The sequence below is a fragment of the Capricornis sumatraensis genome, chromosome 19 (assembly GCF_032405125.1).
Source record: "Capricornis sumatraensis isolate serow.1 chromosome 19, serow.2, whole genome shotgun sequence".
NCBI classification, from domain to species: Eukaryota; Metazoa; Chordata; class Mammalia; order Artiodactyla; family Bovidae; genus Capricornis; species Capricornis sumatraensis.
In genome coordinates, this window is record NC_091087.1 from 63260714 (window position 1) to 63273693 (window position 12980).

A 12980-nucleotide genomic window follows, 5' to 3' on the forward strand; every position below is an offset into this window, starting at 1 on the left:
TAAGACAATAAAAAGAACCTATTTAAAAAATACTGTTAATAAAGTGGTATCTGATGGTCCTCTGGCCAGGTATTTATTTAGGAACCATCAATTACAACTCCAACTGGTATTCCAAAGGGAGCGGTTAAAAAAAAGAGAAAGAAAAATACAACTAATACAATTTCTCTTACTCTTCACTTTTATTATTCAAAAGTCAGTATGTTATTCTTAAATCATTCATCCTCAATTTTGATTTAATGTACCATCATTTTTTCCCAAGATATGAAATTTCAGAATCTCTTTGGAATACTAATTTCACGTTTCTAGGTTTAACAAAACTGTTGAAATTTTAAATTCCATTCTGTTTCCCTGAATTCTCAAGACAATTGCTGATGTAAATTTTAATATAAAATATTTAGTCACAAAATAGTATTGCTTTTTGTATGCACATAGTTGTAAGATTACTTTGCTTTTGTCAATAAAAACTATACCATCTTTCATAAAACTCTAAACAAATTAAGAAATGTAGAACAAAAATTACACATGGTAAAACAGGTACCAGCACAACGTTAGGTTATATTACATCAAAAAAAATTTTAATGGTCCCAAATATATATACTCAACAACTAAGCATACACTCAGAGAAGAAAAAAAAAAATCAAAAACAAAATGAAACAAAAAAATTATGACACAAATGACCACATCTAGAATTCCACTCAATCTTTAATCAAGTAGGGACAAATCCCCACTTAAAAAAAAATCTGCAGTTTGAAGGGCAAAGGGAACAGATAAAAAAGAGGAAACTTTATATTCGCCCCTCCCCCAAAGAAGTTTTCCAAACCTGTTGTAACTTGACTAAAATGTTCAGAATGTATGATTTTAAAGGCAGGTCTCTTTATACAAAGAAACTGCTGGCATTCTTAACTGGTGAAGAATTACGGCAGAAAAGCCTATTCTTCTGAGTCTCAAACATGGTCCGAGAAAGCATATTCTGATTGTAGCAACTGACCAGTCAAACCAGAGTTCCACTTACAAAACCCCCTGCCCTGTTGGCTTTTTGTTTCCATTTCCTTCCCTGAGAAAAGGGCAATGTGTGGTCCAAGCTGGAGAGCTCAAAGGTGTAAGTCTTTCCCCTAAATGTGTAATATCCCCTCCTCTTGCTCCACTGAATTGGCACTTGATGAGCAGAAGTCAAGTGTGCGAGCTGATCGGTGTGTCAGTCATTCACAAGAAACCACTGCTTTGTTGGAGATGTTGTTGTGGGGAGGGGTAGAGAACCAGTTTTCTCGACAGGTGCTGATCATAGGCAGTCGCCACTATTATGACTCAAACTTTGCTTTCTTTGACAATGGCAGAGTGTCTTCCTTGTCGTCATCCTCATCATCATCTTCATCATCGTCAGGATAATCTACCAGACCCACGAGGCCTCCCTGTTCAGAAATAAGGATTATTTCAAGAAAAGACTACATTTTTTAATACTCGTGTTTTAAGTCTGAGCAAAGGACACCCTCCCACCCCAATATACAAATTGGTTATTTCTGGGAGGTGAGACTATATGGAGTTGAAATTTATTACATATTTCCCAAGTTTTCCATGATAAATTTTTAGCAGTTGACGGAACTTCCCTTGTGGCTCAGATGGTAAAGAAATCTGCCTGCAATACAGGAGACCTAGGTGGGATCCCTAGGTTGGAAAGATCCCCTGGAGAGGGGAATGGCAACCCACTCCAGTGTTCTTGCCTGGAGAATCCCATGGACAGTGGAACCTGGCAGGCTATATAGTCCATGGGTTACAAAGAGTCAGACACGACTGATAAACTTAACACTTTCACATGATCCTTGGAAATCACTTGGGAGATAAATACTAAGTACTGAATTTAAAATTCAAAATTTAAGTTTTAAGACTTAATGCATTAAAATTTTTTAACACAGTCTCAACAGTATCAAAATTAAAACCACAGAAAATAAACAGACCACTAGAAATAAGGGCAGACAGGCTCTCAGAGGCTAGGAAAGTGATTCTGCCCTGTTCCTTCCTCATTTCATCCAGGCCCTGCTCCTTCACCAGAAACCACCATGGCTCACATCAGACCTGATGTAGATCAATGAATTCCAAATGCCACTGTGTTACTTAGTCCAGGGAAACATAAGGTGGCCAAAAAAATTTTTTTTTATTCAGAGATTATGTTTGTCCCATATTTTAGTGGTAAAATTCTGATCCTTCCTAAATGAAATGTGATAGTAGACAGTTAATTCTTTTTTATAAACCTTGCGTCCAGATATTTTAATTATCTTCTCCGCATGAAGTCTTTACCTGGGTATTAATTGGGAAAATTGAAAATAAACTTTAAAATTTCTGTAAATGTTTTGATATATGCAAGTATGAGCCTAAGGTTCTAAAATGCAAACAGCCAAAATAAGAATATATTCAAACTTCTATAGGGGTCGTAAAAACTTTCAGAAATCTCTCAGCTGCTGGTGGGAGAATTATTCTCTATCACAAATGTTAAAATCAGTTCCAAAAGACAGTAACTGAAAGGAGTCCTAGTCATGACAACTAGTGTTGAGAGAGCTGGAACATACCTTGGTAGTAATAGCTGCCGTCTGAGATGTACTTTTAGGGATGGATCCAGGAGAGCCTGGAGACCCTGGGGATCCAGGTGAGCCTGGAGAACCAGGCAGATTTGTTGCAGGTGACTGGCTGGAGAGGGTAGTCTTTGTTCCACTAGAGAGGGAAAGCTTGAAACTTGGGCTCTGCCGACCAGAAAGATTCGTTTTCAGAAGCACCTCCTTTTCCTCACTTTCTTTTACTAAAAATGAGAATATTGTCAATAGTTGTCACCCGTACTCATCTTTTAAAATACCTCCAAGTGAGGTGGCACTAAAACACAGTAATTAACTAGCTTACTCCTTCGCAAGAGCAACACTGAAGTTCAGTTTATGAACAAAGCTTAGAAACAAAGCTTAGCAAAATACTAAGCATCCTTATCCAGGAAAGGAAGGAGAAACCTTCACTGTTCTACCCTTCCTGAAATATCTTATGTAAGTCAGATGAAGGAAATTTAGTCTATACCTTCACAACAGAGCTATTTAATCCACAGTCTATAAAAGCAAGAGTCTTTTAAAATCTGCTGTGACACAAAGTAGATACTAATCACTGTCAAGAAAAAAAGGATAAACCTAGAGTGAGAAAGCCTTCATTTTTCTCTGCCCATCTTTTCAACATACATTTCTTCCTCTCCATGAATTTACTTATTGGATCCATAATGTCGTCATCGTTCTTAGTTTTGTCAGATGGAGACACTACAGCTTCTCCATCCTCCATGTCATCCTCATCTGTGTTGAACCACATCTCCTCTTCATCTTCTAGAGTTCTAGCATCTCTTCGATATCGATGATTCCTCAAAATGGAACGCATACTGTGAGCAAAGAGAAGAAAACAAAATGAACAGACTCATAAATGACTTTTTTAGTCTTCAGATATTGTCCCAAATTACAGTCCTAATGGATTAATGGAATATTATAGATTCACAGACATACAGGCCGTGGGAAAAAAAAAAAAAAGAACAGATTTTACCCAGCACAGTAACAAAACACTACACTCTACCATATCTAGTGTTAATTAGTGGAATCAAAACCCCTATTATCAAAATTGTACTGTTACAGATCAGTTATTACACTAAGTCTTAATTTATGGATTTAAAAATATCTCACAAGTATGTGAATTCAGGTAGTTTGGAAAAAGATACACAACTTCATTAAAATAATTTGTAACATTAAAGAAAAACTAATAATCTGATTTCACTTTGGACACAAAAAATAGCCTTACTGTCATATCAGTGTTTTGCTTTGCTTTTTCTCTTTTGCACTAACTGGATATAAATGCCTGAGATAGGTCTATAGGTCATATTGCTATCCACCTAACATTACCAGGAAAACATTTACATTGATCATTAGAGAAAAATACAACTTCCATTTATTTCCCCCTCCCTTGCCAAGCTAAATAATAAACAAAAAAGAGCTGCCACCATAAACCTGAATAGGTTCAAATATGTGGTAATCTACCTGTCAAGTTTGGGATTATCTTGCCTTTCTCTTTGTTGTTCAAATCTCAGTTTCAATCCTTTAAATGTTTGTACATAATCTACATCTTCCAGTGCTTTCCAGTAATTTTCAACTACATGAGCAGTTAATGATTTTATATCTTCCTAAAAAAAGAATTATAATACAAAATGATAGGGAAAATGTTATTTTAGCAAAATATGAGGCTTAACTGCAGTGAACTCATAAACTCTCCCAGAATAGTAATTTCATAAAATTGTTATCCAATCTTAGGGACAAATGAAAATGGGCATAACATACTGGCTACTTCCATATCCCCCAACTTTTGGTGCACCTCAGAATTATCCATGGCTCTTTCCAAAGTAAATGCCCAGGTTCCATTCTAGATGATTCTCATTCAGTTAAGTCTGGGCTGAGCAAATATATTTTAAAATCACACTACAAAACAGTGCTAGAGATGGATGGCGGTGATGACTGCAAAACAATGTGAATGCACTTAACGCCACTGAACTGCACCCTTTCAAAATGGTTAAAAGGGCCAATTCTGTTATGTATATTTTACCATAATGTTTTAAAAAAGCATGCCACAGATAATTGAGACACACACCAGTGTCTGAGAACTGCAAACATATCATAAAAGAATCAAGTTTTTGCTCTTAAGAAACATGGAGGAACGTCGAGAAAAAGCCAGAAAACCTCAAAGTTAAAAAAATAAAAACATATCCAAATACTATGTCAACTATAATTTCACTTTCTTAAAATGACCAATATGACATTATTATATCAGTTTTCAAACTATTCTACAAAGGATTCACAGCTGCTGAGAGATTATTTCATTTTTTTCTTAGTCGGAATTGAATCTCTCATAAGCTTTTGGTAACATTGGTTTCCTTTCAGAAATTCTCTCCAAATATACTCTCAAAAAAGCCAAAATACCAATAATGCTTATTAGATTTTCTCAAACAAAATAAAAATTCTAACTAAAAAGCATAGAACCTACCACTCTAATAAATTCAAACATTTCTATTATAGCAGAGTTCATCAGATTGTAGCGGGATCCATTGTTGAGAAATGCTTTGACTACTGGTTCAAATAAAAAACTTTTCATTATGTAGCGGTTGTAAAACTCATCTTTTAATCCAATGATCTTTCTCTTAAAACGAAGAGCACCTGAAACACAGAGGTATTGTTGTTCAAATCACATACCGTATTTTAGAATTACAAAAAAACCCAAAACTATTTAATAAACATAGTTCTTCGTGCAGTAATAAGTTACTGCTTCCAGAAGTATGAACCTAAAAGATTACAAAAGGGTTATCAGAAAAATGTATTCTAAAAGTAGTGTATGTCATCATAGAACGCAAGTCTCAGCCAGAAAAATTCTGGAATTAAGTTACTAATTACACCAAGATGTATTTTATATCTGAAGAAATAAGACTGGGCTAATAAATGAATCAACCTATCATACTACTGCAGATGAGAAAATTCCAAATGTAACCTTTTGTATATACCTTCAGAACAACAGAAGAAATATTAGGGCAATCCACTCTATAATTTGATCTTATTTTTGGACACTCTTATTATTTTTTATCAGGGTTAATGGGTTTACATTGGTTTGTATTTCGATGTGTTTGCAGAAATGCCATAAACCCACAGAAATCTGCAGGACCCCAAATTTGCCTTCCCATAGATTAGGAATCAATTTAGAGGATGCTTTTAAAATGTGGTCCTCTATGCTTGCTGCAGCGAGTATGCTTTTTTTCCCTAGTTTTCCTTTTTACAATTAATTAGGCTTTAACTTACAGATTAAAAGGTATATTTACATCTTGAAGTATGGGGAGTTACTTAAGTCACCATTCATCAAGATCCAAATATACTCAGACAGCTAGACTTCAACAAAGCCCTCTTCACCTAAACGTAATTATCAGTAAGTTAATGCCCCAGTTATTGTAAACAGTTCAAAAAAGCATACTCACTTCATGCAGTCACATCGTCTTCGGTTGGCAAGATTAAATATTGTGTTTGTATTTTGGTTTCTTTGGAGATCATGGAAGTGGCTCGTTAAATTGCCAATTTGTTATTAATCAAGTCCTTCATGAGCAGGTAGCCAGGCAACCATGCTGACACGGTTTCTGGGTAGGAAGGCAGAGGAGTAAAGCAGCTCAATTTTTCTTTAGTTGGCAGAAAAGAGGTCCACAAGTGAATGCCCAATTAGGTACAGTTGAGTATAAACTGCCTTAACAGTCCAGCTTATTTAAGAGTGTCTCTTACTAAAGAGACACACTGGGCAGGGAGTTCAAAATAGTTTAAAAGTATTTTTAAACTACTGAATATTTTCAAATACAAAAGCATGGTGAAATAAAACATTTTAAACAATAAGCATCATCTTTCTTTGTGATAATAAGTCAAAGCCTAACAATGAGTTTTGAGAGCCTTTATTATTTTTTTTTCTTTAAATGTTGCCTGACAGAGGAACTTAGGCAGTTCCATTTGTCAGAATAAAAATCAGAACTCATGCTAATAGGCCAAATTTTAAGCTTTTAGTAAATAAGGCAAGTGCTATTATCTTAAAAATTGTTACTCCAACTTTGCAGGCTTTTTGGAGACTTGTGTCCTACCATCACACACACTAGCCAAACCCCGTGGTCTGCATGCATTTCCTGGGTAAGTGAAAAGAACTCCCTTTCTAGAATTCACTAAGATAGAGTATGCAGATGGCGCCACTGCCATCTCAACAGCAGTTTTGTTCAGAAACTGCTAAGGTGGATAGAATGTGATTCTAATGGGCTTTTTTGTTTTGCTCCTCATTGCCCTTATGTATTTATATTAAGAATTGTGTTATTTCCACCCATACCTCTCCCCAAAAAGAAACTTGTATGAAAAATATCCAAACACTATTCTTGTTCTTGAATAAAAACTTACTTTCAAAAATTTACCAGTGAGTTCTATGAAGTCAAGCTGCTCAAAGGAGAGTAGAGAAAGCTTTTGGGATAAGTCAAATTAGCACAACTGTAGGATTTTCAATGTAAAAGTGGCACTCTGCTTCCACTCACATCTCTAACCTTCATTAGCATGCCAGGGATCTCTTAACGCTGTTAATCATCTCTGAAATAATAAATCTTACCTTATAAGTTTGAAACTTTTTGCCTCACATGTAACTAATGATACTGACTAAATCATCTACCACGTAATTTTTCTTTACTTCATTCTGCATATAGATTTTCATATTAAGAGTAAGGTTTAATCAATGATAGCCTAACTTAGTTTGGAAAATATTAATAAAACAAAACTTAGATTTTTGCAAGCATAAACATCTGTTCGTCGGAATTATGTATTCAACCAGGAATGTCACCCTCTCTCATGATCAAGACACAACTTATTTTACTCATTTTTGCAAGATTTCCCTCATCTGCCTCATTCAGGTAGAATAAGTCATTTTAACTATACATCCAAAGACACCCTGACAGAATGCGGCTGTTGCTTTGGTTTTAACTCCTCCTAATGAACTCTGAGCCACTTGACAGCTGAGTCTAAGTCTTAATCATCTTTATCCCAATATCAGGTATGTACCATACTCCCTCAAATCTAAGATGCCATTGATTACAGAAAACCTTTTCTACTATTAAGAAAACAAAACAAAAAAACTACCAATCGTAACATGTCATTAATTTTAAGACTCAACTTGATATGAGTATCAATACATATCTTAGAATCAATAAAATGTGGTAATAGGTGTTAAATTTACTGAAACAAAACTAATCAATTTATTCATTTATTCAGTTTTTCCATTCTGTCCCATCTGCTCAAACTCCCTTTCCCACACTCAAATAAGACCTTCCAGACGTGAAAGAAAAATTTCAAGAGGCGTTTGTTACTAACTCCCTCTCAACTTGCTTTGGGACTCTCCCTCTTCCTGTCGTAGGTCTGTAAGGAAACTGGGCCTGAGTCTGAAAGCCCTTCTTTATACACACCGCGTGTGTTCTCAGTGCACACTGCAGCATGCACACCAGATAATTCAGCTCTAACAACTGTCACCCCGATAGGCTTCCTTCTAAGAAAAATTCATTAAGCTTTCTATTTTTAATACTGTTTTAAAGATAAAATGTTCACATGGTAAGTTAACATTAGGAATATCCTTATAACATGTTTTTAAATTTAAGGATATTTTCAAAATTTATAATTCAGAAACATGTTTCACTTCAGTAAACTAGGGTCTTATGAATACAGTTAAAGTCAATTTTTGAAAAACATATAACTAAAACAGCCTTGTTAGAAGAACTTGTTGCTCTGAGAGTTGACAAACCTTTCTCATAAAGGTCTACAGAATACATATTCTAGGCTTTGTGGGCACAAATGGTCTCTGTAGCTTTTTTTTTATTATTTCAACAATGCTTTAAAAACATAAAACTATTTTTCAGCTTCAAGTTGTGCAAAAACAGACCACGGACTGGATTTGGCCACAGCTGTGGTTTGTTACCCCTGCTCTAAAATACCTGAGGTAACACAATGGGGGAAAACATTTGTGGAATTAATGAATGGACCATCTGTAGACATTTGTGCTAGGCAGTCTGTAACTTAGGAAAAAAACACATTTTGGAAACTTAGTACTATTAGCTATGTTTTCCAAATTATGAATATATTCTTCATGACAGTGTGAGATTCTAGTCTCACAAGTGTCTAATTTGTGACTATCATGCCATATATACTAAGTAAAAAATAAATAAGGTAATAAAATGATTTAAGGTGTCATTTTAATAATGTAATACTTTAAAATACATCTTTATTGTATACTGAGAAAGAAGAATTAGGAAAATCACTGCTCAAAATGTGGCAAAAGTACATTGTCAGTATAGTTTAGTATTAGAACCTAGGTTTCCTGAAATCAGTGATCTTTTCTTCTCAGGCAGCAAGACTGAAAGATAACACAATAATACAGAGACAATAAGTAATCCAGCAGAAGCAACACTTACACAATGCCAAGAAAGCATGCTTCGAGGCCATAAGAACCAGCACTCTCCGGAGGATGTCCTTGTTAATAATGTAGTTCTTTATGTGGTAGGTATGGTGCTCCACACAAAATGTTAACAATTCCAATACCAATGCCAACAACTGGGCAGTCTGAAAATCATCTGAACAAAATACAATTATACTTAATGGCTTATATTCATTTTCCCTCCAAATTTCAATCAAATAAAATCCTTTCTATTAACCCAAATATGTTCAAATTAAGGAAAAGGAAACTAACATTTACTGAATGCCTACCATGTGCTAAGAACTGTGCTTCCCATTTTTCACATCTAATTTAAACAACTCTGAAGAATTAAGTGTCATAAGACCCAGGTGTGAAATGTTAAGGCAACTGAGACACAAATTTATTAGATCTGCTTTATTCCGAAGTGTGAGAATGCTCTACCATGTCTTACCATGTCCCTCAGCGGATGCAGGTATCACAGGAGGTCCTACCAGACATCACCCAGCTTTAATGAACTGCTCTCTCTGCTCCTCTGTGTGCTTGATTTGTGCCTCCTTTCACTCCATATTACTGAGTTCACACTGCATTATAATCTAATCACTGGTTTATCTTCCTCACCAGGCAGCAAGCCACCAAAAGTATTTCACACATTTTTTTAAAATTTCCTTCACATAACCCCTAAAGATTAGCACAGTGCCTTTCCCACAGAGGGCTAACAATAAATGTTTGATGAACTAAACATGTAGGTTTGGAAGGAAGCCTCAAGATTTACCTACTATATATTGTGTTCCTAAGACTTACTTCCAGAGTCATAAAAAAGGGTAAATTAACATGTTTTAAAGTGGTATTATGAATTATCAATATAACATATTTAACTTATATGACAAAATTACTTATTGTCAAAGCTTCAATAAGGAATTTCTCAATGCAGACCCTAAAACTACTGTTATTTTCTAAATCTCACACACAGACACACACAAGCTAAAGGAATAAAATGGAGAAATAAATAATCCTAACTTGGAATAATCCTCAATGCCAAAAAAAAAAGTTTAATACTGAGGACAAGCTTTGCTCTAGCTACACATGTGAAGTACAAATAACTTAAAATCAATCCTCTAATAATTACTTTCATTTGTTTCATATATGTAAATACAAACTAAACACAAATATTGCTTTAACAAAAAAATTGTTTTAAAACTGAGAGCAACAAATTATCTCTGGTATTTCCTTTCAGAGTTCTACCACCTCTGATTATAACACTTAAAAAAAAAGAAATTTAGCTTGACATTACCTCTTTTGAAAATGTATTAGTAGACCTCCTGGTGGCTCAGATGGTAAACAATCTGCCTGCAGTGCAGCAGACCTGGGTTTGTTCCCTGGGTTGGGAAGATCCCCTGGAGAGGGGAATGGCTACCCCACTCCAGTATTCTTGCCTGGAGAATTCCATGAACAGAGGAACCTGGCAGGCTATATACAGTCCATGGGGTCGCAAAGAGTTGGAAACGAATGAGCGACTAATACACATTAACACCAACTTTTTGGGTTTCAGAATTCAAAACGAAGAACTTAACTACCGACCTATATTATCTTACCTTTGCTAGGTTTGTCTTCAGTTGTATTTGCCAGTAAGGGAGCAGTAAGGACATGCATACAGTGCTTGTAGAAGAAACCCAGAAATTCAGTCTTTTCTGTTTTCTAAGGAATCAAAAACACTTTCATGAACTTTAACTGCACTGGTTCCTACCAGCAATAAAAATTATACTAGCATGAAAAAGAGAAAAATGCCCGTAGCTTACATTGGCAGTAGCCAACATGTTTTCTGGATCAACTAATGTTCGAAGCAGGCCCATAAGCTGGACTGCTCCTCCAAGTTCAGGGTCTGTATCACAAATCATATGTTCTATGATGAGGTTGATGAGCAAAATATCCTGTTGAGAAAAATGCACATAATAAGGATCACTGATTATAGGAGAGAATGGAAAGAGCACATACTATGACACATGCTACTGTATCACGCCTGGATCTTGTTAACTGCAAGCCAAACACTAGACTAGAATAGGATAGTGAGCAGGTTCCCTAAGTATGGTATAGGCACATTACACAAACAGTACCAAAATGAAAGAAAGTTCCTTTTTCTATTATCTTTTAAATCCCCTTGATTAAAAGAATGTTTAGCTAGAATTTGTAATATTGTTCTTTCACTGCTATAGATTCCTTCTATTTATGGCAAATAGTAACTATCTATTCTCCATTTATGGAAATGATGTAAAGTTTCCATTTAAAACAAATTTAAGGAAAAAATAGCTGATACCTAAATGTCTAAAACTGGAGGAAATAAGATTGTGTTATTTAGAGGGCACACAGGAGAACAAATACAGATATTCCAAATGATGTAGAAAATTGACTGTTAGTTTTCCTGATCCTCTACTATGATTGGTTTTTGTGGCTCAGAGAGTAAATAAAAACCGAGGGATTCAGTGAGGAAATCTCTGCTCATGCCTATATATGCAGTAGCAGGACAGACAAGGAGAAAATGCAGACAGTCTATGAAAATGATGATCAAGACTGGGAATCAAGAAGATTACAGCACATGAATAAAGCACATTGATGTGTGTTCAACTAGTGGCTTACAGGGCTAACAACAATAGTCCTTAAAAAAAAAAAAAAAACCTGTATGTTTATTTAGGTTTTCAAGATAGGACTATTTTATAAAAGCAAAATATAATATTCAACAGTTCAATCTGGCACTTCCTGCACCTACCCTGACATTATAATTTTCTTTTAAAATTATTAAATATACAAGTTTCTAGGCATTCCACTTCATTCTGACATCACAACACATTAAGATCTTTTTAAAAAGTAAAAAGTATTTTCTATTTTGTAAAAATACAACAGGGTATAATTCTGCATACATATTTCTTCTAAGAGGTATCTTTTTTACCTCATCCCTTAAGAAGGAATTCAGGGCAGGATATTATTTTTAAGTAACAAAGTACTTTCCAGATTTTATAGGGGAAGGAGGAAATAAAAACTCAGGATCATTGGTTTAATTATCTGAAAACGGAGCACACACACTTAGTGCTTCCAGATACGCCATGTACCACAGACTCTGGAAGCACCTTTCACATCACCAGGATACACTCTCACTGACTCTGAAACTGACGGGTGTTACAGGGGATGGAGGTGGGATGTGTGTGCATTCCTTCTCATTCTTGTTGATTTTGAGACTCTCTCCCTAACAAAGCCAATGTTTTCCTATTCATAGTTTAACAAAGAGAAGAACAATTTATTGACTAAATGATTTAGACAACACAATACAGCAGGTTTATTTCAGAATTAAGAAACTTCATCTCAAAAACTTTTAAAGAAATTTAAGTTGAGCATTATCAAATAACTGCTGTAAGACAATTTATAGACTGAGACAGGAGTCAATTTAGGTGAAGAATAAGTCATGATATTATAGCTATACTTCTCTCAAACATTAATTATTTAAATCTTTAAGATGAATAATAAATATAGTTATAGCTCCCCATGTATACTTACTGTTAGCGCAAATAATATTTACCTTGTTGGTTATTTTTTGCTCTGTTAACTTCTTACTTACATCATCATTCTGTTGTGCCTCCTGCATGACAAACTCTCGTACCATGGATGGATTATATTCAACCAAGTATGAGAATATATCAGTAGCAGCACTTCGCACCTGTGTATCATCCATGCCCTGCAGATAAAAAAACCACTTATTTCTCCTATACTAATAAAAAGATGGAACTTGCACCTATATAAATCCAAAATCTAATAATAAAAAAAAGGGAGGTCAAGGAAATTCTGCCATATGTAAAGTTCTTGTTCTGTGGGTAGTTATACTTTCTATTCCTGTTTCTTTTTCTACTTTAACATTTCAATGAATAGGCTGCAAAGTTAACAAATTATTAAAAATATGGAAAATTCCCGTGAGTGTCCTTTTA

The 12980-nt window shown here is 35.0% G+C and overlaps 1 protein-coding gene across 3 annotated transcripts in view; it reads right to left on the bottom strand.

The window, feature by feature from the left end:
* Positions 1-215: 215 nt before the first annotated feature.
* The window catches only part of PPP4R3A (protein phosphatase 4 regulatory subunit 3A), a 33992-nt gene continuing 21227 nt past the window's right edge, over positions 216-12980 (bottom strand). For 2 of the 3 annotated variants that reach the window (XM_068991477.1, XM_068991475.1), the window contains 9 exons: positions 12578-12733; positions 10809-10940; positions 10605-10707; positions 9011-9169; positions 5041-5210; positions 4044-4186; positions 3207-3397; positions 2562-2788; positions 216-1409 (listed from right to left, as the gene is read on the bottom strand). In XM_068991477.1, coding sequence (XP_068847578.1) covers positions 1299-1409; positions 2562-2788; positions 3207-3397; positions 4044-4186; positions 5041-5210; positions 9011-9169; positions 10605-10707; positions 10809-10940; positions 12578-12733 — 1392 coding nt within the window. In that variant the 3' untranslated portion in view covers positions 216-1298. The remainder of the gene's footprint in view (positions 1410-2561; positions 2789-3206; positions 3398-4043; positions 4187-5040; positions 5211-9010; positions 9170-10604; positions 10708-10808; positions 10941-12577; positions 12734-12980) is intronic. The other variant, XM_068991476.1, reaches the window with a different exon arrangement.